The 26,489-nt window shown below is 39.2% G+C and overlaps 1 protein-coding gene across 2 annotated transcripts in view; it reads right to left on the bottom strand.

Annotated features, from left to right (window-relative positions):
• Positions 1–26,489, bottom strand: part of LOC126354428 (nuclear pore complex protein Nup98-Nup96) — a 138,070-nt gene that overhangs the window by 74,206 nt on the left and 37,375 nt on the right. For both annotated transcript variants that reach the window (XM_050004066.1, XM_050004065.1), the window contains exons 7-8: positions 24,370–24,485; positions 20,597–20,882 (exon numbers count right to left, since the gene is read on the bottom strand). In XM_050004066.1, the coding sequence (XP_049860023.1) occupies positions 20,597–20,882; positions 24,370–24,485 (402 nt within the window). The remainder of the gene's footprint in view (positions 1–20,596; positions 20,883–24,369; positions 24,486–26,489) is intronic.

Raw genomic sequence — 26,489 nt, 5'->3', positions numbered from 1 at the left:
CCCACCGCCACCCTGCCCTCTGCCTAACCTACTGACTGCACCTAGCTGCACTACCCTCTTAACTTAGTCCCCAAATGCTCCCACAAAGAACACTCTACCATCTCTCACCCATACCCTGCTCTCCCTCTTCGTAACTGCCCCAGCCACCTCCTTACCGCCACTGCTCCAGATTGCTTCTCACAGCATGTATTGTTGCTTGCAGTCCGACCTCGACAGCCAGAGACAGTGGTCAGGTATCAGTGAGCTGTGTTTGCGTGAATGTGTGGGTGTATGTTGCCTCTTTCTAAAGAAGGCCTTCTGGCTGAAACTTGGTGCGTTTAATAGCATATCTGTTATGCCTGTCTGTGACTCAACATCTCTGTTGTATGGTGAGCATGAATCTATTGTTTTCCTAATAATGTGATTATTCTATACTGGATTTTTTATTATTAAGGTCCTGATTTTTCAAACTGTAATAAATTTAATCAAGGCAATGAGTGCATGTGATGGGATCAGTTTCACGTGTGGTGCTGGCCACTCACATCTCTACATCTACATACAGACTCCACCAGCCTCAATATGGTATATGGCAGAGGGTGCCTTTTACAACTATATGGGGTGTTCAAAAAGAAAAGAGCTGGAGTGCACAAACTGGCGACAGGAGGGTAATATCATTGCCTGTGTAATAACGTGTGGTTCCGACCAGATTGTGGAAGTTCACAGCCCAGCGCTAGAGGGCAAGCGTGCACGGCACATGACTATAGAGAGCTAGCAGTCAGCTAGCAGGTCGGTTTTGCGTGTGATCCACAGGACTAGAAGTACTGGGGGTAGAGCAGCAGACCACTTGGAAGAATGGCACGTACTGGCAGTTTGAAGTGTGGAGTGGAATTGCTCCACCATGCCATTAGCTGCAGGAAAGTAGCTGGTGGTATAGTGGAAACTGGAGCCATAGCTGGCTGTCACAGATCAGAAGAGAGCCGAAGGAAACGCACCCGCAATCTGAGGCGATGTCACAGGGGCATCAAAAGCAGGACACCCAGGTCCGTCTGGAGGCTGCCACCACAGTTTTGACTGAAGTGTCGGGAATTTGAAACCCTACCTTGGGATCAAAGACCATTTGCTTCACAAATAAGACACAATGTCCTCAGAGAATGTTCATTATCACAGATCAGAAATAGAAAAGGCTAACATGATTTTGGTAAATTGCAGGAGCATCCGAGAAAAGGTCCCAGAATTAGCATCGCTTACAGAAGTTTGTAATGTAGTAATGGCTGTAAGGGTTGAAACCAGATTTTAATGACAAATTCTAAGTTCAGATTGGAATACTTATCATAATGATGGGTTATTCGCCAATGGTAGTGGCATGTTTATTGAAGGAAAGAATTTGATAGAATCTAGTGATGTTATCACGGATTCCAATTGTGAATTAATCTGGGTGAAGTCAAAGTATCAAAGATAGGTCAAAACTGGTAATCTGGTGCTTTTAGGGATTGCCTGGGTCAGGAGCTCTTGTGGTAATGCGCTTGAGACAGAATTTACAGAATACTGTTAATAGTTTTCCTGATCACGCTGTTGTAATAGGAGAAGACTTCAATTTGCCAAGTATATATCAAAAGTATCATGCTATCAAAACTGATGCCAGAGACAGGGATTTGTGTGACACTGTTCTGTATGTCTTGCCCAAAAATTCCTGCACATGTGCAAGGAGAGGATAGAAGGTTATCGCACCCGGCTCACAATGACAACATACGGGAGGTTGATCAGTCGACAGATGTAAAAGTGATTCATGGAGTATCCCAAGGAAGTGCAAAAGGACCATTAGTGTCTACAAAATAAATATTAACAATTTAATAGAGTTCGCTCCTCTTTAAGGCTGTTCGCAGATGATGTGGCTGCCAGAAGATAATAACAATTTGCAGAATGACCTCCAGAGAATCAATGAATGGTGCAGGCTCTGGCAGTTGATCCTGAACGTAAATAAATGTAACATACTGTGCAGATATGGGAAAAGAAATCCACTACTGTATAGCTACACTACTGCTAATAAACTGTTGGAAACAGTATGTAACGTAAAATATCTATGAGTAACTCAAGTGGAATGACTGCATAAAAGTACTGTTTATCTATCTGGGATCCCTAGGGGGTAAGACTGATAAAAGAGATAGGGAAGATCCAACAAAGAGTGGCGTGTTTCGTAACGGGATTGTTTAGCTGGTGCGAGAGTGTTATAGAGATGCCCAATTGGCACACATTACAAGAGAGGCACTGTGCAATATGGAGACATTTACTTTTGAAACTTCAAGAGAACACTTTCCAGGAGGCATCAGACAGCATATTACTTCCCCCCACATACATCTCGCATAATGACGACGACGAGAAAATTCAAGAAGTTGGAGCCAATACAGAGGCTTACAAGCAATCATCCTTCCCTCGCACTATTGGCTAGTAAAAAAGTGTTGCAAGGCTCAGTTAGTGGTCCAAGGTATCCTCTGCCACACTCCATTAGGTGGCTTGCAGGGTATGATGTAGATGTAAATGAAACGAGTGGTTTCTGGCCAGTGCATAAATTTGTCAGTAATTGTCAGCAGGTATTGTCATCCATTGCAGGAGGGTAGTGAACCAAAAATGTCAAGGTGTTCGTGCCTGAACCAGAGTTGTGGGGGTTCGAGTGAAGGTGGCTGCAGGGGCAAGAGTGTGAGTGTGCTGTCCGACCTTGAAGCTGTCGGGATGAGATCTGGTCTATATCTTTCCTGCAAAAACCAGAGGCAAGGAGGCGGTCATCTGTAAAGGTCAGAAAGAAAGGACAACTCCGTGGCATACGAGCAGCTCACGATCATGTGCGCCCCAGTGGTGTCGTGCATCTGATAGCTTGGTTGAAAATAAGGCGAGCAGTTGCCCCCAGAATGGCTGTTTTTCTCAATGTCCTACAAGGTGACTGGGATTTGTGTGTAGACTTTGGCATAATCAATCTTACTGAATAGCAGATTAGTGGGACAGGACAGTAATCAGGGATGGTGCAGGCATTGAGTTTACAGTAATCGCTGTAAGGGCGCCGAGAACCATCCTTCTTGGGGTGAGGTGAAGAGCTGGAGCCCAGGGGTTTTGGAAGGGCAAATATGTCGGCAATGAGCAGCTCTTCGAACTCCTTTGTGATTTTGTGCTTGTTAGGGGGCAGGCACAGCAGAAAACCAGGGGCCCAGGGGTAGCTGCAATGTAATGCAGAATACCATACTGAAAATTCCAGGAAGTGCTAAATGGCTGGATGAGGAGTGGGAATCCTGCAAGGAGCTGAGCATATGGGCCTGAAAACGCCATCTGTTTCACAGCAAAACACATGGCAGGATGGGTGCTGCAGCAAATGACCTACCAGAGGTGGCATCAACTAAACAATACTTCACTACATCAGCCAGTAGACAGTAATAAACAAGGAAGTTGGCACCCAGAATGGGGTCAATAATTTCTATAACAATGAAGATCCACACAAGTTTGCACTGAAGGCCTAAATCAAGCAAGCAGGTATTGCACCCCATAAGTAGGGATGGCCGAATTGTTGGCAGCAGTGATGAGGAGAGAAGGGGAGGGGAAAATATGGATAAATCAGAGCTGATGTCAATGAGGTAGTGGACAGGGGAACTAGTATCACTCAAATGTCACATGAATTGGCGCTGTGAAGTGGTACAGAAACTGAACACCCCAACTGGTAAAGGCTGCCGGGCTTTTGGTACCAGGAAACAAGAGTTCTGCAGAGGTGGCTGTTTTAACCTGGGTGAGGGTGGTCAGCACCTGGCGGCAGATGTGTGACGTGCAAGGCGGGTGAAGCTGGTGGTAAGTGCTGCAATTGCAGAGCTCAAGCACAGCAGAATCTGGTGTAGGTTAGGGGCCTGCTTGCTGAGCATTGTGTTCCAGTGGTCAGCTGAGTCAAGCAGTTCTGTAGTGCTGACAGTCAGGCCTACTATATAATCACTGTTGTGTGTTGCTATGGAAAGGACTACTCAGTGTGCCACATGGTAAAACTATGACTTGTCTGGGCGCCTGGCCGTCAGCTGCGGGTGGGGTGCAAAGGTACATGGTGGTGCACGCGAAGGGAGAGCATGTGTGGAGGTGAGCAGTGCTGCGCATGGAGAGATGGTATGGGTTGAGAGGTATGGGTGCACAAGGTGGAACGCATGCGAGGATGGGAGCGGTGGTGCATGTGGAGGGAGGGCACACATGGAGTAATGTGGGATGGGAATTGAGGAGGCACGGGGCTAGTGGAGACACAAGCGGGGTGCGTCGAGCCCAGCTAACAGAAACTGATTTTGTGAACACATGGCGGTGTGCTAATTAGAATAATAAAGAAAAACCAGACTCGACACTTTGGTTAAGAGGGGGTCACCAGTGAAGGAATGATTTAGGTTACATTCTATGCTCCTCATGGTCATACATGTCAATAGAGACATGCTAATTAATAAATACAACAATAAATAATGGGGCGTTCTGGTAGAGGCATATGAGCTGGTTTGGAGACATTATTCCTAAAAGCTAGCAACTACAATAAAGTTTAATGAGTTATTACCTCTTAATCAAGGGGGGTCCTTGCTCATGGTGGAGTCTCTGAAAAGGGTGGACAATCAATGGTTCACAATATTTTGTTCAGAAGCATCGGGCAGGGCAGGGAAACTAACTTCTGTGGTGTGCTTGGTGGGAATGAGCTGCCAAAACGGCTGGAAATGGAGCAGTAATTAACCCACCTGGTACTCCTTGGGTACACTGCACTTCACCACACTATTTACAACACACTGCATACAGTACTCTCGGTGCTGATACTGGGGAGGGATGTACCAGGCAGCCGATATCAGGCCTGGTACAGTTCCAGTCAAGGGAAACCCCTCGAGGGAACATGGCTCGGCAAGTCGGCGCAGAAGACACGGCAGCACTCCTCTCGTTAACTGTACCATGACAAGACACTTACACTGGATGCAGAACAAAATCCTGCTGTCCACATGTACTCGAACAAAGTGCAGCAGATGAAGACAAGAGCCACGTGATGTAGTGGAACACAAGCTGCCGAGAGTGCAGCTGGGAGATGGAGGATGATGATGATGGAGCGGAATATGAGGTTGGAGCAGAAGAGACTGCTCGATCGATGGTTTGGTGTGTGTGGTGGCCATAAAGTGTGGCAGTCTAAGCTCTACCTCTGGCAGAAGTGATCAGCAGAGTGCTAGGGGAATACAGTGGTACCTTGTCCAGCAGGCACTTCACTGATCGCTGGTTTTTGGTGAGCGCAGTCTGTTGTCTACTGCTACCAGTGAAGGCGAATGGAAGGAGTAAGCACAAGCCCTTCTGGCTCCTTAATCGAAGTCATTATGCACTTTTTTTTTTTACAGCAATGATCTTCATTAACTTCTGAAAGTAAGGTTTATTAACTTTTGAAATTACTGAATCTGGCAAACCAATAGTGATTTATCATTTCAGTTAAATATATTACTCATTCTGTGTGTTCAGTAATTTCATGTATTGCCTTCAAAGCTGTTGTATTTCCGTGTTGCCTTAGTATATTATAGTTATTTCTGATGTCATTTATACTTAAATATTTATGTTTTTGGTGATGAATTGTGGCTATTTGGAGAAAGTGGTTATTAAACTCAGGAATAGTGAATATTTCCGCGAGGTCAAGCTATGTATTTATCACCACATTGCGTGAAACAATAAATTAATCTCTATTTAATTTAAATATTCCTAATATGTTAAATATAATGGTAATTTATCAATCACATTTTGTAACAGCTTGCATATTCAACTGAGCTCCCACATAAGTAATGACCATTATCATCCGTGCACATATCCTTAACTGTTACACAAGTTAAAATTCAAACTGACCAAATTAGTACAAAAAATTATTGCCCATTTTAGGAATGGTGACTATTATTTACTTCTATGACCAAACTTCACTAAAATTGCAGTTTCTTAATGAATAACAATTCACCTACCTGATCAAAATTAATCTTTGGAATTACTCATGTTGCACTAAATTGTTATTAGGTCAACATACCCATGTGTTGTACTAAGGGTTTGTTGAACACTTTTCAAAATACTGCAGTTTATGTTCTTCTGAACTCATGCCTTTCCCAATAAGTAGGTACACTTAACAATGTTTACTGGAAGTACCAAATGGTGTGGGAGGGTTACAAGCTGAATGATAAGACATTGTCCTTGAAGTTCTCTACATATGAACTGGCAGAAATCTTACCACTTCAGGCTGACACTGTAGCCAATCGTGAAAATCAAAAGTGCTCTAGGAGCAGTAGCAGCTTTAGTGTCATAGTTGAAGCTCCAATTTCTTTTGTTATACTGTTTCGAGTGTTTCGTGAGAATTCATTTTGTTAGTATTAATTTTTCTCCTCCAGGCTTCAAGACATTGTAACTAAATGTCTAAAAAGATGACCTAGCCTAGGGGAATTGGATGGCGAATACAGAATAAGCGGTCCCGGACCAAGGAAAAATAAAACCAAATCCACTTTGCCTCTCTCTTGTAGCAAACGGCGAAGTGGTCAGTGTGTGTTCATCACCGGTGCAGCTGAAATTTATATTCTGGAACTAACCCTTCCAGTCTTAACACTGGAGTTCACTCAATGAGTCTACTCAACCCCATCTGATTCCAGGTACAATCATCATGGACCATTTTGATAATCACAATATTACCCCAGTTAGTCAATCCATCACCAATATTACTGGTGCAACTGGTCTTTCGGATTCTGGGGCAGCCAGGTTAAAATGCAGTGTGATTCAACAAATGACGTCTTGAGTCCTCTGGCCAACTTAAAACCAAAACAAATTCCTTTTTTGTAACACTTAGCATACAAACATTTTTGCAACCAAGTAAACTTCATAAACTGGAAAATACATTAAAAGAATGGAAGATTCAAATTTTGGCACTTCAAGAAACATGAATGACAGAAATAACACCATCAATCTCTGCAATTATCATCTTAATAAAAATAAAATTGATAAAAGGATACTTAATAATACACCACATCTGGGAGCTTCTTTTGCAGTCTCTAAAAATATTTTAAATTCAGTAACTGAGGTAAAACCCATTAATAATAGACAAATGACAACTTCTCTTAAATGCACAAATAAAGCATACACTTTAATCAATGAGAATAACCACCAAAAAACCTGAAATAGGTAATGAAGCATGGGAAACGTTATAAAGCATTATCTCAAAAATTCCCTCAAAAGATGTTAAAATTTTAATGGGTTATTTTAATGTTCAATTAGGTAAAGAGAAAAAGTATAAGAAAATGGTGGGTGGATTTCCTAAACATAATCAACAAACCAAAATGGCTAAAGACTTGTTGAAACATGCAAAAACTTTAATCTTAAAATCATGCCAATACATTTGAAAAAGAACCCTTCTAAACAAAAAATCTTGGCGTGCACCCAACACATTTAATGGTAATTTCAAATCAATCATGTAGCAATTTCATACCTTAACTACAAAGAAATTTTAAATGTCAAAGTTAAGAAAAGGTCTAATAAAGATTCTAACCATTATTTAATGTGAATAAAATTAAAACTTCAACCTCAAAAACTCTTCAAAATAAAAATAAAAAATTATACCAAAATTTGACACTGCTAAAATAACCCCAACTCTAAAAAGTGAACTTGACAAGAAACAATCCAACAATTGGCAAATCCAAAATGAAAAGTTCATTACAACAGCATAAAATTTAATCCCGCTTCAAGAGAAACAAAAACACCCTATGTGGAAAGCGAATTGTGAAACAGCAGTTAAGTCTAGACATGAGGCATTCAAAAATTGGAATAGCAACAAAACTGAAAATACGTACAACAGTAAGAATACATAACAGTAAGAAAAGAAACATCTAAATTAATCCGAGAGACTAAAAGAAACTATGAAAATGCCCAACTTGTAGAAATTGAAAAAGACTTCCAAAAGAACAATACAAAAAACTTTTATAAAGCATTCAAAACAAAAATAACTGGTTATCAACTTCAAAGTCTTTGCTTCAAAAATGAAAATGGCTATTTGAATCTTAACAACCAAGAAAATTTTAAGGTACTTGCTAATTATTTTGAAAAACTATTAAACTGCCCAGAACCGAAAATAAATTCCAACCACACCAAACTAATAACACCAAACCTAACTCTAAAGAACCTGACAAAATTGCAATAACTAAACAAATTAACAGACATAAAAACAGTAGAGCATTCGGAGAAGACAGTGTAACTGCAGAACAACTAAACTCAGCTGGTCCAAACACTATCAAAGAGATCACTCAACTAAGAGGACATACATGGCAAACTGAGAAAACACATGAGGACTGGAAAACGGCCTTAATTTGTCTATTGCATAAAAACGGGGATAGAACATATGTTTATTACCAAGGAATCCCCCCTCTCCCAGTCACACGCAAAATCTTCTTGCAGCGTTTACTTGATTGACCCCAAGAACAGTTAGAACCTAAAATTGGTGAATACCAAGCAGACTTACACCACAACAATCCTGTCCATAACAAATCCTTAAATTAAAACTAATCCTTACACACCATAAGATTTCTGGTAACAATGTTGTATGGACACCTGTGGATTTTAAAAAGGCCTACAACCCAGTTGATCATGGATCTTTTCCAAATTTTAAAGAAGCAAGGGCTAGATAATGAAATTCTAACACTGATTAAGGAAATATTAACTGACACTAGTTCTAAATTTGATATACAGGCTGGCGTTAGACAGGGAGATGGACTCTACCCATTAATGTTTAACTGTGTTTTGGAAAAGGTGATTAAGAATGGCGAGAGCAGATGTAGAGTCAAAATACAGATCGATCGATCAATGAAGTTGTTGTAATATTAGAGAAGATTGCCTCGCCTTTGCACATGATATGGCAATTTTAACTAGGGATATTACCACAGCTCAAAAGCAAATTGAAATTCTTAAAGAAGTTGCAGCCAAAATAGGACTACAAATCCCATTCAAAGAAATTGAATATATGACATGCAACAAACAAGCACCAAAGTTTCTGAACACAAAACACGGAAAAACAGAAAGGGTTCCTCAGCTTAAATACTTGGGGGAAATCATACAAGAAATTGGTCTGGAAAAAGCTGCAAACAAAGATTGCTATAAAAAATGACAACTGCATTCAGATTAAAACACAATATTTACAATAAAAAATCACTTCCTAAATTCAGTCAACTTAGGCATTATAGCTCTGTAATCAAACCCTAAGGTCTTTATGGAGCAAAAACTTTACTTTTAAATGGAAAGAGGGATACTGAAGAAATTGGAAAGAAAGAAAGAAAGAAAAAAAGAAAGATGATTTGGAAAATATTAGACCCCAAAATTACTGATGGAGAAACTTATAGGCCACGAAATAACAAGGAAATAAAAGAATATATGGACATACATGGTGACATGAGAAAATGAATATTTAAATTTTATGGGCACATTAAAGGAATGGCACCCACGAGGTTGAGAAAAGAAATAGCAGAATTCTATGAAAACATAAGTAAGGTGAAAACTGAGCCAATTAAATGTATCACTGTGATTAAGGTGAATCTTAACAAATCCGCTATACCGTATTTACTCAAATCTAAACCGCACCTGAAAAAATGAGACTCGAAATCAAGAAAAAAAATTTTCCCGAATCTAAGCTGGAACTGAAATTTGATACTCTAAATTCAAGGGAGAGAAAAGTATTAGGCCGCACCTCCAAATCGAAACAAAGTAGGTCCATTGTAAGATGAAACACAATTTAGGTCGAATGAATGACGATACAGCTACAGCAGTTTAGTTCGAGTTGTAAGCTTAGCATTTAAGCTTTACCAGGTAGCCATTGCTATGCGTCAGGCGCTCTGTCCGTATTTATACGGTACCCTTCCTTTTTCACGTGCTTTGTCTAATTTGAATCAGTTGCTTATTTTTCTTTGATCTGACAAGTGTCGTTCTCCTTGCTATAGGTGTTCACGTCACTCTAAGCAGAAAATGCATTATTGTACTGTGTCGGGCATTGTTTGACGCATTCTGATATTGTGTGTTTACAACCTGTCACTGCTCGCGGCATGGGTTGCTTTTGTGTGCGCTACCGTCGTTTAAAATTTAAAAAAAAAAAAAGAGAGAGGAATTGTCTCATTAGCAAAACAATGGCAAGATACTGCTATTTGTTGTTACTTACACTGCTGCTTGCTTTGATAATGATCAACAAGAACCAAATAACAGACTGCGTATGACAGAAGATGTTCTGAACGAGAGTTTAGCTAAAATTTTACTCTGTTTGAAAATCTTTGCAGACACCTCTTTTGTACATTACACTCTGCACAGAAATTAGAGTCATAACATGACATGATATGTATACTATTCCGCGTTTGCTGTTTTCTCACACTAGTTTTGCAGTTTATTAGGCAGACAGGATTTAAATGAGATAGCAGCAAACACAAAAGAATACATGGCAAAATGTTTATATTCGTATAATTCTTATGGTGAAGAAAATACTGCATATGATTCACAATTCATAAAAGTTCTGATTAGCAACCATCTCTTCTCACAGGTAGGAAAAAATTCAGAACGTAGAGTTGGCCATATTGACAAACATCCCAAACAGTCTTTCCAGGCGGATTTTCGTAGTACATTGAAATGCTGCTACATTCGAAGATGGACAATAAGGAATTTGTATTTACTTCATTGGATAATGTATGAAAATGCAGTGGTCGAAACTCGGGGCAGAGAAAAAAAGCTCGTCTTCCACCTTTCTTTTTTTCAATTTATTTACTGACGCAGAGGTTTTGGCGCCAGTATTTAACATTGTGCCTGCAGTGCAAAGCATGTCTGTGAAGCGCTACATATATTCGACGGCAGAAGTTAGTTGTGGTGGTACCTACCAATATTTTTCAGAACTTCCATTTACTTTGCACTCTATTCTAAGCCGCAGGCGGTTTTATGGATTACATAAACCGTAAAAAAAGTGCGGCTTAGATTTGAGTAAATACGGTAACTCAGGCACATGTTACAGATAGAGAAACATTCAGGCCAAAGATATTTGCTTGCAAAGTTGGTCAGAGGGAAATTAGAAAACAGACTGAAACACCATGGTCTGATGAAAGAAAGGAACTTCATTCTGAAAGCATAAAACAAATTTGGGCACAAAGGAAGGCCAACCATCAAAACAGAAATTGATAGATTGTACCTCACGTAGTCCTACTGGCACACACACACACACACACACACACACACACACACACACACACACACACACTGGCCCCATACATGAATAATAATAATAATTTCCCCATGGAGGCCAGGGAAAAGAATAGGCCTCCGGTATGTTCTGCCAGTCTTAAAAGGCGACGAAAAGAACAAACCACTGATAGGGCTAACCCCCCTTTTAGTGTTATTAGTTGGTTCAGGACACAACTAAAGAAGCCTCGGACAAGCGCCGTCATGGTCGGGGACGACGCTTGAACCCTATCCCCGCCCACAATGGTAACGACACTGCCAGCCAACTGGAAAATGATTTAAATCCAAATAGAGGTGTTTTGCAGGATATGCTTCCTGCAACCACCCTAGAAGGAAAACAAAGACAGAGGATGAGATGGTCAGATGAAGTTAATCGACACCTCATGTTCTGTTATTACCAAGCAACAAACCTGGGAACCAACACAACTGGATACAGATCACAAGTATACACAACATTTATTACCAGATACCCAGAATTAAAATTTTTAACAGAACAACGACTATCTGATCAGATCCGTGTACTAATCAAAAATAACAGGATACCCCAGTCAGAATTAGAAAACATCAAACAACAAATACAACAAATACTGGAACAAAATAATGTGCAATCAGAAGAAGAAGAAAATACAGTAATGGACTCACACATCCCAGAGCAAACAGACAAAGAACAACACGCATCAATTAAACAATCAGAGGAAAATGATATCTTAAGACTGCCACCAGAACAAGTACAAATAGAACACCAAGTGAGACACATGTCAGATATAGAAGAAAATTTTCAGCTGACATATATAGAATACAAAGACACAAATACAGACATTAGACCATTCTTGCATAGACCGCCAAATAACCCACAAGTCGAAACAACAATAAAAACTAACAACACAATCATACACAACAAAATAAATGAAAACACAACTATGGAAGAGTTACAACTACTGGTTTATAGAGCAGCACTCACTACACTAAATATACACACTAGGCAGAGATCAGAACCAACCAACACACAGAAGAAATCCAGAAAACCAGCATGGCAACACAGGCTACAGATCAGAATAGAAAAACTGAGAAAAGACATTGGACAGCTAACACAATTTATAAGACATTAAATGGCAGGGGAAAAAAAGGGTTAAGTAAAATCTCGCAACAAGAAGTGATACAGCAATTAGATGAAAAGAAGCAGAAATTACAAGCATTGGCCAAACGACTTAGAAGATACAAAAAAAGTGAAAATAGAAGGAAACAAAACCAAACACTCAACACAAACCAAAATAAATTTTACCAGACAATAGATAACACACACATTAAAATAGACAATCCACCAAACATAACAGACATGGAACACTTCTGGAGCAACATATGGTCAAACCTGGTACAACATAACAGGTATGCACGGTGGATAGCAGCAGAAACAGACACATACAAGATGATACCACAAATGCCTGAAGTGATAATTTTGCAGCATGAAGTCACCAAAGCAATTAATTCTACTCACAATTGGAAAGCCCCTGGAAAAGATAAAATAGCAAATTTCTGGCTAAAGAAGTTCGTCTCAACACATTCACATCTAACTAAATTATTTAACAGTTACATTGCAGACCCATACACATTCCCCGATACACTTACACATGGAATAACTTATATGAAACCTAAAGATCAAGCAGACACAGCAAACCCAGCTCAATACCGCCCCATAACATGCCTACCAACAATATACAAAATATTAACTTCAGTCATTACACAGAAATTAATAACACATACAACACAGAACAAAATTATAAATGAAGAACAAAAAGGCTGTTGCAAAGGAGCACGAGGATGTAAAGAGCAACTGATAATAGATGCAAAGGTAACATATCAAGCTAAAACTAAAGAAAGGTCGCTACACTACGCATACATTGATTACCGAAAAGCTTTTGATAGTGTACCCCACTCATGGTTACTACAAATATTGTAAATATACAAAGTAGATCCTAAATTGATACAGTTCCTAAACATAGTAATGAAAAATTGGAAAACCACACTTAATATCCAAACAAATTCAAATAATATCACATCACAGCCAATACAGATTAAGCGTAGAATATACCACGGAGACTGATTAAGTCCTTTCTGGTTCTGCCTTGCTCTGAACCCACTATCCAACATGCTAAATAATACAAATTATCGATACAATATTACTGGAACATACCCATACAAAATCACACATTTGCTATACATAGATGATCTAAAACTACTGGCAGCAACAAATCAGCATCTCAGCCAATTACTTAAGATAACAGAAGTATTCAGCAATGATATAAATATGGCTTTTGGAACAGACAAATTTAAGAAAAATAGCATAGTCAAGGGAAAACACACTAAACAAGAAGATTACATATTGGATAACCACACCGACTGCATAGAAGCGATGGAAAAAACAGATGCCTATAAATATCTAGGATACAGACAAAAAATGGAAATAGATAATACAAATATTAAAGAAGAACCAAAAGAAAAATATAGAAAAAGACTAACAAAAATACTGGAAACAGAATTGACAGCAAGAAACAAAACAAAAGCTATAAATACTTATGCTATACCAATACTGACCTACTCATTTGGAGTAGTGAAATGGAGTAACACATACCTAGAAGCACTCAATACTCTTACACGATCACAATGCCACAAATATAGAATACATCCAGCAACAGAAAGATTCACATTAAGCAGAAACGAAGGAGGAAGGGAATTTATCGACATAAAAAACCTACATTATGAACAAATTAAAAATAAAGATTCCAAGACTTACCAAGTGGGAAAGTGCCGGTAGACAGGCACAATAAAATAACGCACAAACACACACACAAAATTACGAACTTTCGCAACTGGCGGTTGCTTTGTCAGGAAAGAGGGAAGGAGAAGGAAAGATGAAAGGATGTGGGTTTTAACGGAGAGGGTAAGGAGCCATTCCAATCCCCGGAGCGGAAAGACTTACCTTAGGGGGAAAAAAGGATGGGTATATACTCACACACACGCACGCACGCGCACACACACACACACACACACACACACACACACACACACACACACACACACTTAAAGGCAAAGAGTTTGGGCAGAGATGTCAGTCGAGGCGGAAGTGCAGAGGCAAAGATGATGTTGAATGACAGGTGAGGTATGAGTGGCAGCAACTTGAAATTAGCGGAGATTGAGGCCTGGTGGATAACGAGAAGAGAGGATATATTGAAGGGCAAGTTCCCATCTTCGGAGTTCGGATAGGTTGGTGTTGGTGGGAAGTATCCAGATAACCCGGACGGTGTAACACTGTGCCAAGATGTGCTGGCCGTGCACCAAGGCAAGTTTAGCCACAGGGTGATCCTCATTACCAACAAACACTGTCTGCCTGTGTCCATTCATGCGAATGGACAGTTTGTTGCTGGTCATTCCCATATAGAAAGCGTCACAGTGTAGCCAGGTCAGTTGGTAAATCACGTGGGTGCTTTCACACGTGGCTCTGCCTTTGATCGTGTACACCTTCCGGGTTACAGGACTGGAGTAGGTGGTGGTGGGAGGGTGCACAGGACAAGTTTTACACCGGGGGCAGTTACAAGGGTAGGAACCAGAGGGTAGGGAAGGTGGTTTGGAGATTTCATAGGGATGAACCAAGAGGTTACAAAGGTTAGGTGGACGGCGGAAGGACACTCTTGGTGGAGTGGGGAGGATTTCATGAAGGATGGATCTCATTTCGGGGCGGGATTTTAGGAAGTCGTATCCCTGCTGGAGAGCCACATTCAGAGTCTGATCCAGTCCCGGGAAGTATCCTGTCACAAGTGGGGCACTTTTGGGGTTCTTCTGTGAGAGGTTCTGGGTTTGAGGGGATGAGGAAGTGGCTCTGGTTATTTGCTTCTGTACCAGGTCGGGACAGGTGCGCGCGCACACACACACACACACACACACACACACACACACACACACACACACACACACAGGTATGTGCAGGTGTGTGTGTGTGTGTGTGTGTGTGTGTGCGTGTGTGTGTGTGTGTGTGTGTGTGCGCGCGCGCGCGCGAGTGTACACCTATCCTTTTTTCCCCCTAAGGTAAGTCTTTCCGCTCCCAGGATTGGAATGGCTCCTTACCCTCTCCCTTAAAACCCACATCCTTTCATCTTTCCTTCTCCTTCCCTCTTTCCTGACAAAGTAACCGCCAGTTGCGAAAGCTAGTAATTCTGTGTGTGTGTGTGTGTGTGTGTGTGTGTGTTTTTTGTTCATGTGCCTGTCTGCCAGCGCTTTCCCGCTTCGTAAGTCTTGGAATCTTTGTTTTTAATATATTTTTCCCATGTGGAAGTTTCTTTCTATTTTATCTATATTATGGACAGGTAGACAATTTAAGAAAATTCTTTCTAGAACGAGCAGAAACTAACAAAATACACAAAGCAATCGCTCATATAAATACATCGGCTACACCACTGCAATTTCATAACCACTTCTACGACCCTTTAGATCACGTAACATCAGCAGATACAAAGAAAGTAAATTGGAAAAAGAAAACACTACATGGCAAGCACCCGTATCATCTAACACAGCCACTCATCGATCAAGACGCATCCAACACATGGCTAAGAAAAGGCAATATATACAGTGAGACGGAAGGATTCATGATTGCAATACAGAATCAAACAATAAACACCAGATATTACAGCAAGCATATTATTAAAGATCCCAATACCACAACAGATAAATGCAGACTTTGCAAACAACAAATAGAAACAGTAGATCACATCACAAGTGGATGTACAATATTAGCAAATACAGAATACCCCAGACGACATGACAATGTAGCAAAAATAATACATCAACAGCTTGCCTTAGAACATAAACTTATAAAACAAGTTCCCACATACAAGTATGCACCACAAAATTTACTGGAGAGTGATGAATACAAATTATACTGGAACAGAACCATAACAACAGATAAAACAACATCACATAACAAACCTGACATCATACTCACCAATAAAAAGAAGAAATTAACACAACTAATCGAAATATCCATACCCAATACAACAAATATACAAAAGAAAACAGGAGAAAAAATTGAAAAATACATCCAACTGGCTGAGGAAGTCAAGGATATGTGGCATCAGGATAAAGCTGACATTATACCAATTATACTGTCAACTACAGGAGTCATACCACACAATATCCACCAGTACGTCAATTCAATACAGCTACATCCAAACTTATATATACAACTACAGAAATCTGTAATTATTGATACATGTTCAATTACCCGAAAGTTCCTAAATGCAATGTAACACATACCATACAGTTAAAAGGAAGTCACGCTTGATCAAGGTCCACGTCACTTTCCATTTTTGACCAGACATAATGTCTGAGCAAAGAAAGAAATAATAATAATCATGTAGAAATGTCCATTTTTAAAGTCAATTCAGTTCGATCACATTCAGATTCAGGAAAACTGCATGACATTCGTGATGTGCTATACATTCCAATGGCTGGCAGCACAATGAATTTTGCTGTCCCTCACAACGCCTCTCACCATGTTTGTCATACTGTTCGGCTAAGCTGATTTCACCGAAACTCCTCCAATCACTCCAAATTCTTCAAACTGAATCTACACAACATTTCAACTGCCAAAGCTTCATCTCAGATGACCACTATATTAATTTATTACGCAACATAAAAGTGACCTCAGTAGCAATAATCTAATCTGAGAATGTAAGACAATCTTATATTTTCTGATGGCGAATTCGTGGATAAAGATCTTGTCTTACAGCCCGGTAAATATAGTAATCTGTAAGAGTTATCTTCTGCCACACACTTTGACTGAGCATGCCTGATATGGATACAGATGAAATAATATTATATCTGAGAAATATTGTAACCTCAACCTATAACACCATCTTAAAATCTCAGCAGAAATTAGCAATTTCAAATTTCAATACTATACATGGTGCAATGTTGTAGGTATAAAATGTTATGGCTGCATTTTATGCAATATTAGATGAAGTTCGATGTTCTTTGGATCCAAATGATTTCACTGTCGTCAGATATGTAAGCTTATCAGATGTGGTACAACTGTGGTAAGGTATCTAATATCACATGCATACCTGCCAACTTTTGAAAAGGTCTAATCAGTCAAACTTGCGCACAACAAAAAATCTAATGATTTTCAATATACCCTGACATCATGAAAATAATAATACTTCTGGGCTACAAAATAATTAATGCTTTACACAGGATACTTCAATGAAATCACATCTCCTTACATCATAGGCCAATGATTTGTAGAGGAACACAATAATCAAGAAGAAATCCACGTTAAACAGCAGCAGGCTTGGTGAATATTGGTTTTGAGTGTACATAACATGACTTCCTTGACAAATTAAGCAGAAATGCAATAACTGGAAACGGCTTTATACAGTAAAACTTGTTTAATTTAATATGGACAAGAAACAATTTAATACATACTGCAAATCACTGTCTAGTTCAGTTTCTAAGTCATAGTTGTAGCCTTTTAAGCTTTCTTATAAAGTCTTGAGAAAATGTTTTGTCATGACAGGGACCAGAACTCCTGGCCTTCAAAATAGAAATAAGACTCCAGAGATTCACTGGACATGGATGATCTGAACTCTGCTCCCTTTTTCTTTTCTGAAAACAAGTTCACATTCTGCATTGGTATGGGGTATGGTGAGAATAGACAGCATTACTCTACAGATCGGTTCCATGAATTCTTGATATTTGTGCCCAACTGGAATCATTTGCAGCATCTTGATTTGCAACCAAAGTGTCATTTACCTAAAGAGCTCTGAAGCTCATTCACCAACTCATCTATAATTTGATTCTCTTCCTTGCATAACATGATAGAACACTTTTCTAAGAAAAAATGAATGAAAGGAAACTGTGCATCTTTCATTTTGTCTAACCCAGCAACCTCGGCATGCTTTAACACATCATCCTTGAGTGGAAACTTGTTGCTGATGCAGTCACATGCAGTACAAACATAGTTTCTCACTGAAGAAAAGAAAAGGGATTTATCTGTATCCTGGAAATCATTTACTATGTTCGAACTCTGAATGCCAACAACTAATCCATCATCATTTCTTTGATTTTGAATCATGTTGTGCTCAACTTCAAGCAATGAGAAGCTTTTCTCGATTTTGAACTTAACAAACTTAGCGAACAAGTGCTTTAGCAAATCCATTAGAAGTTCTAATAAAAAGTGAACTTGTGGGGAAGAAGTCTGAAGGGCAACATTCAATTTGTGAAACACAGGTAAGGCAACACTGAATTTGTCAAACACGGTTATAATCAGATGAAGAAAAGAGCAAAAGGCATTGTTCAAGTTTGAAGACAGGAACACAAACCATTTTTCCTCCCATGTTGTAGCAGAAGTCTTACTTTTTAGAATGGGTTTGTCACATTTGAAAGACTATGCTATTCTTTTATGGGCATGTGTAGTAGCAAAATCAAGAATTCTCTCCTTCTGATACTCTTTGGATCCACTTTGTTCATCTCAAGGTATTCTGAACGATTGTGGAAATGTTTTGGTTACATAATATTACTTCCTCCTTGAAGAAAGAAAGAAGTGGATCCCACTGCTCCAGTAGTCTATTCAAACATCTGCCTAAAGATAACCACTTAGTACATACAAGCTACAGAATTTTCTTTGCCTCTATTGTGAAAGTTCTGAAAATTCTGAAGGAGTTCTTTTCTTTTCACACCCTTCTCTAAGAAATAGCATATATCAATAGGATCTCATCCACTTTAAGTGGTAATCTTCCAGCACCTTCCTCAGCTGCTAGATTAATCAGATGGCAACTGCAACCTATGATCGCAGTATCTGGCTGAACTTGCTTCAGAACTGCTGAAACCTCATTTGTGTGTCCTATCATAATAGGAGCATTGTCAGAGCAGAAAGACACACCGTTTTCAATTGGTATGTTATGAGAATTCAGCTGAGACAACACCAAGTTACCTATGTGCTCACTACTTTTCCCTGCAGATTATCATAGAATGTAACAATAGGTTACAACATGGCATTCATATCATTGCTTCCATATGTTGCCCCCCTGGTCCCTTCTGAAGGCACTTAACAGCTTCATATCATGCTGTTTTTTCTGCAATGCATGTCATTTTCCTGCGACCACAACTATATTTCTTTGCAACTTCTGATGTGGGAAATATCTTCTTAAATAAAGCACCAGCACGATCACTAACACTTGCGGGCACACTGTGTTCCACCAAAATGGATATAAACAGAAGACTCGGCCCTAATTACATAACTGTCAATGTTTCCAAACTTGGTAGAAATGGTGTTTTCTTGTTATCTTCCTTTGATTTAACATAACTTATGCACTTCACATCATTATTTAAATTGTGTCTTCCACCATGTGCAATATTAATATCACACCCACATACCATGCAGAAGGCAAATTTTTCTTCCTTTCTATTTTTTAGAATGCATGGAAAATCAGCAGAATATGATTCTTTAAATGTCTGGAAGTACTGTTTCTTGTTGGATTTATTCACGGATCTTACAATAGGAATACAGTGTATCAAAATGTCCGAGAACAAATGTCTCTATATGTATTGAAACACTGAAAGGAAACTGGATCACTGAACGTCTCATGAAATTGTTATACAAATATGCAAGACAGTCAAACACTTCGTTGAAAAATGTCAAAACACAAAAAGTCTTAAATGACTGAATGAACACAATGTCAGCGACTGAATGAACACAATGTCAACCTTCTGAACAAAGAATATGTACATGGTATTGTCTTTTCAAAAAAACACACACACACACACACACACACACACACACACACACACACACACACACACCTGGAACGAAAGCAGTTAGTCCACATGTTGTCAAAGAATATGGGTTAAATCACAAGTGAACAGAGGGGAACAAAGAAATTGTGATGCATAACCTGTCGACATGTAAGATTCATATGGAAGAACTGTCAACCCAGCTTTAAATTCAGTCCCAATGACGACACAAACATCAGACAGTTAAAAGTGCCAATCATATCAAAAAACGAATTATTGACTATAGTAGACTTGCCTCTGACCCACACAAACAATCGACTGTACGGCAGGGGGGTTGATTATCGATTGAACATGTTTCAAATTTTGGTCCACAAAGACGTAAAATGACACCGTCCATCTGTAAACCCGTAAAATACTGCAATTTCTAGAAATTTTACAGATAAACCATAAACGTTGGTAGGTTTCCACATTCTTAATAAGGCAAGTCCAGTTTGGATTACAACTTGCAAATAATAGAGGGTGAGACTGTCAGTTAATGAACATCAGCAGTTTCATTTCCAAGCAATTATTGCACACATATTACTCACACCAAACTTACCTAGTGCGTTGCTTGTAGACGTTGGAAATCCAAATCCTGTTGTACTGGGCTTGAAAGTGTTGCCCTGGCCAAATAGAGGTGTAGATCCCGTAGTGCTGGTGTTGTTAAAAAGTCCTGTACTGCCAGCATTACCAAAATTGGATGTTGATGTGCCAAACCCCCCGAAAGTCTGCACAGCAGGTTTTGCAAAGAGATTTGACTGTGTTGTATTTTGACCAAATGAAAAGCCAGTGCTTGTAGGAGCAGTATTAAATGGAGCTTTGTTCTGACTGAAGATGCCAATACCCTAAAAGAAAACAAAAGTAAAGTGAACTATTTTAAAAACTGATACTTATGGCAAAAAAACTCACTAATAAATACTTGGAACCTGTTATGAATTCAGTCACAATTCAATCTAAAATCATTCATTTTTTAGCAAATATTTTTCACTGCGCACAACAAACATCTGTTATGAGTCTAGTAGTAAAAGTAAAGTGATGCTTATACCAAAACTAGCCTGTCTGAATGGTGATAGTAAAAATTGTTTTGATGATTAAAACTTGACACAAAAGAAAAGCACACACAGCTAATAATATTTTTAATAAGATTGACACTGTCATTTGTGTGTGTGTGTGTGTGTGTGTGTGTGTGTGTGTGTGTGTGTGTTTTCCAACAAAGGCCTTGTGGGGCGAAAGCTCATTTTCTGCCCGTTTTTTTGTTGTGTCTATCTGCAGCTTGGCATCTCCACTATAGGATAGGTAGCAACTATCCTTTTCATGATATTGTTATACAGGGTGATTCAAAAAGAATACCACAACTTTAGGAATTTAGAACTCTGCAACAACAAAAGGCAGAGCTAAGCACTATTTGCCGGCGAATTAAGGGAGCTATAAAGTTTCATTTAGTTATACATTTCTTCGCTTGAGGCGCTGTTGACTAGGCGTCAGCGTCAGTTGATGCTAAGATGGCGACCGCTCAACAGAAACCTTTTTGTGTTGTTGATTCACTTCTGCCGTACTCAATAACAAATGTTCAGCGTGCATTTCGAATGAAGTACGGTGTTAAACCTCCTGATAGGTGGTGTATTAAACGTTGGTATAAACAGTTTACAGAGAATGGGTGTTTGTGCAAAGGGAAAAGTTCTGGACGGCTGAGAACGAGTGATGAAAAAAATGTAGCACGCATCCAGCAAGCATTTGTTCGCAGCCCAGGAAAATTGACTCGCAGAGCTAGCAGAGAGCTGCAAATTCCACAATCAACTGTATGGAGAGTCCTACAAAAAGGTTAGTTATGAAACCTTATCGTCTGAAATTGGTTCAAGCACTGTCTGCAGCTGATAAGATTAAAAGAATCGATTTCTGTGATTTTATCCTTGCTCAAATGGAAACAGATGAATCTTTCGTTTCAAAGATTGTGTTTAGTGATGAAGCAACTTTCCACACTAACGGGAAAGTCAACCGTCACAATGTCTGTATATGGGGCACTGAGAATCCGCGGGAAACAACTCAGTATGAACGTGACTCGCCTAAGGTGAACGTTTTCTGTGCCATTTCAGCCAATAAAGTTTTTGGTCCCTTTTTCTTCGAAGGTGCTACTGTAACTGGACTACAGTATCTGGAGATGTTAGAGAATTGGCTGTTCCCTCAGCTCGAACAAGAAGCACAACAATTCATATTTCAGCAGGATGGAGCGCCACCACATTGGCACTTATCTGTCCGTAACTACCTGAACGTTAACTACCCGAGGCGATGGATCGGCCGCCAGGCAGCCCGTGACAGAGCACTTCATCACTGGCCTCCAAGAAGCCCTGATTTTACCCCCTGCGATTTTTTCTTATGGGGGCATGTTAAGGATATGGTGTTTTGGCCACCTCTCCCAGCCACCATTTATGATTTGAAACAAGAAATAACAGCAGCTATCCAAACTGTTACACCTGATATGCTACAGAGAGTGTGGAACGAGTTGGAGTATCGGTTGATATTGCTCGAGTGTCTGGAGGGGGCCATATTGAACATCTCTGAACTTGTTTTTGAGTGAAAAAAAAAAAACCTTTTTAAATACTCTTTGTAATGATGTATAACAGAAGTTTATATTATGTTTCTTTCATTAAATACACATTTTTAAAGTTGTGGTATTCTTTTTGAATCACCCTGTATTACAAAAGCATATCATTCAAATGAATAAAGTGAAAGTACAATCCACTCATCACATAAGTGTGGGAGCGAAGGGGAGGGCAGCATGCCAGGAATAAAACATTACTTTCCAGGGGGAATATTTGGGGGTTAATATTACTTACAGTGAAATGTTGCCACCAAAGCCAAACAATCTCATTTGGAAAGACGGTAGAAATTTAAAAATGTCTAGTATGACCGAAAATTTTTAAAAAATGGCTATTGAGCATATTGGTATTTGCTACAATTTCTATGTAGGAAGAAAAATTTCATCAATAGTTGTAGCTTTCACACTTTAAATCAGAAAAGAAAGCTAAGAGATTGCAATGAATTGGCACTTCATGTCTGTTGTAATGTTAGCTGAAAACCTGAAGTCTGTAGCCCAGGTAAAGTGAAATTCTGACTGTCTTTACCATCTGGCTAAGACTGCTTAGTTGAATTCAATGGACCTGCATTTAATGATTTTGCATTGTCAGGGGCCCAATGTTTCATTCCGTCTGTGAAGCACATTCTGGATGACAACACTGGACACTGGCTATCTGAGAGGTGCGAGTTCCCAAGCTTCTGCTGCCTGTGGAATCACGTAATAAATACGTCGGAGTAAACATTACTAAGCTTCTGCTGCCTGACTGACCACGTAATAAGTATTTCGGAGTAAACATTAGTGAAAGCATTTTAATAAAATTTACACAATCGACATCATTTCACGTATAGTGACCAGATAACCAGTGCTGTTTAAGGTAAATGGTAGTTTTATTCTTGCAAATACTAAATCTTTTTTGCCATTGCTGCTGCTGCTGCTGCTGCTGCTGCTGCTGCTGCATGTGCCTTAGCTTTATGTACCTGTTTTACTGTATATTTGACATTTTGTTATCAGCCCCATATCTTTGTGGAAAGACAATAAGATTCTTGTGCTTCAATAAATACTATCTGCTTCACTCTGCAAGAAGATGCAAAGGGGTTCTACATTTTCTCAGATATACTGTTTTGTCATGAGGCTATAAGGCCAATAGAAATAATTTGCATTATTGGTCCAAAGATAGCCTCCACTACTATGAATTTATTACAGAAGCCCTCAGCAAGTTATGTTGCAGTGCAGTATGTGAAATAACCATATCATTGTTCTGTACTTTATATAATAGGGTATGGATGGTCTAAAGTATCTGATAATCTGATACGGCTGAGTGACTGACTGATAAACGAACTGGACAACATAGACTCATTGTTCGTGTTCAATGATGCCTAATTCCACTATGCCCATTGTTCGTGTTCAATGATGCCTCATTCCACTATGCCCACAGTGTATAAAACTATATCTACTGCATTTACTGAACTGACAACAGAGGAGATGTCGAACAGAGCACCATGCACACTGGGCTTTATTCTGCTGGACTGTGCACAAAGGCAGTGGCAAATCTCTGATATAAAGCATTAATATTTTTTGTAAAGACATATGCGAAGAAGAATTGCCTATATTATAACCCTCTGTCCTTAACAATTTATAATTCTGTCTATAAATGTATATGGAAGTTGGTGGACACCATTTATTTAATAGCATGTTGTTAGGTTGTAACAATTTATTTACTAAACTTCACGCACTCTTCAGTTAACTTCAAGTCTTACCTGTCCTTGATTCTGCTGTGTTCCGAAGGCTCCAAAACCAGTAGCTGCTGGAGTTCCAAATCCTGTAGATGGCTGTGAGGTAGCAGTGCCAAATAAACCAGTTTGTGGAGCAACAGCTGTAATAACAGAAATTTTCAATTTGTCTATAAGATGGCAAACATTTGCATGAAAAATACATGCTGAGAGAGAGAGAGAGAGAGAGAGAGAGAGAGAGAGAGAGAGAGAGAGAGAGAGAGAGTGAGTGAGAGAGAGTGTTACTGAGAGCACTAGCAATGCACCTATACCTAATTGACTGTTCCAGAAGGAAAACTCTTTGTTCATCATAACCTAAATTTCTGTGCAATAAACATTGTTGCTGCTGTACCACAACAGACACTTTTGGCTATAACAAAGTTGCCCATTTCTTTCATTTCTATCTACTTTATCAGCATTCTTCGCAAGATTCAGATTTTTGCATTTGGATTCCCTTGAAGAAATTATCCTCAGTATTATTGACATTTATTGTGAATTGGAACAACCGTACTGACAAAACGGGTTTTATGGTGGATAGCTTCTGCAAACTAACCCCACAAAACCTGATATTATAGCACAGCTAACCTTAGTACGCTTAACTTGTTTCAGATACAAGGCAATTTTTTAATCAATATTAACTGATTACAACTATGACATAAGTTCATCATTTTGCTACATTTATTATTATTATTATTATTTTCAATTATTTCATTTTGAGAGGGTGATTGAAATTGAGTAGCCATGATTTCTTCTTCTTTCTTCGTTCTTCCCAAATTCTCTTCATACATTCACTGTGTTCTCTCTTGCGTTCTTCCGACCATCTTTCTCCCATTCTGTTCTCAGTATGTTCTTGTTTAAGTGTGTGTTTCTGTATGATGTTTCTAAACTGTTCTGTTGTTTTGTTGTCCTGTGTGATCCCCAGATCTTTAATGTCTTCTTCTGCTTCAGTGATCCACTTTGTCTTGTGTTTGCTCTTGTTTACTATCTCCAGAGATTTGTCTTGTGAGCCTGCTTTTGTTCATCCTGCTGATATATCCATAAAATTTCATCCTTCTCTTTCTAATGGTGTCTGTTATTGTTTCTATGTCTTTGTAAATCTCTCTAGTTGGCCTCTTCATCAATGTAGCCCAGTTTTCTGTGAGATTTCGTGTAGTTTTTCCAATGCAAGACTGGGTTCCACTCTATTGTTTGTTAAAATGGTAAGATCGTCTGCAAAAGCCAGACACTTCACCCTAATTCTCTGCTCTTTTTTAATCCCAAGCTGAATTCCTTTTATTTCTTTTTTCCATATCCTCACAATTTTTTTCAGAACCATGTTAAACAGAAGGGAGGGGGGGGGGGGGGGACATTTCATCTCCCTGGCAAACACCAGTATTGATATGAAATGCTTCTGATGTTTCTCCCATGAATTTAACTTTGGAGGTTGTGTCTGTTAATGCCTGCTGAATAATTGACCTTGTTTTCCTGTCAATCCTGAACTCCTCTAAGGTGTGAAATAACGTTTGTCTATCTATTGAATCACAAGCCTTTTTAAAATCGACAAAAGTTACCACAGTACTTCTACATCATCTCATTTGCAAAATTGTTTTTAAGTTCCATATCTGTTCGATGCAAGATCGACCTTTGCAAAACCCTGCCTGATACACCCCTATTAACTGGTCTGCTGGTTCCTTTTAGTCTGTTCAACAGGGCCTTTGAAAGAATTTTGTACATTACAGGGAGCAGTGCAATTCCCCTGTAATTATTTGGATCAGTTTGTGCCCCTTTTTTTGTGGAGAGGGTGAATTAATGCACATTTCCACTCTGCAGGTATTTGTTCAGTTTCCCAAATATTTGATATAATTCTGTAGGTTGCTTGTGTGAGATTATTGTCATTTAATTTCCATACTTCTGCTATGATTTCATCTTCCCCTGGAGACTTTTTGTTCTTCAAAGAATTGATTATTTCCTTTACCTCTTTAGGGGATATTCAAGCTTTTTGCACCGATTTTCTTTTTTAGCTCTTCTAGCCATGATTTGCATGCAAAATATCCCATAGTCCGTAAACATCTTCCAATTTCATTTTGAACTGCTTGAAGATCAAGATACTATAGCACAAATCAGCTTAA

The sequence above is a fragment of the Schistocerca gregaria genome, chromosome 3 (assembly GCF_023897955.1).
Source record: "Schistocerca gregaria isolate iqSchGreg1 chromosome 3, iqSchGreg1.2, whole genome shotgun sequence".
In the NCBI taxonomy this organism is placed as follows: Eukaryota; Metazoa; Arthropoda; class Insecta; order Orthoptera; family Acrididae; genus Schistocerca; species Schistocerca gregaria.
The sequence above is the reverse complement of the archived record's forward strand: the minus strand, read 5'-3'. Positions and strand labels throughout refer to the sequence as shown.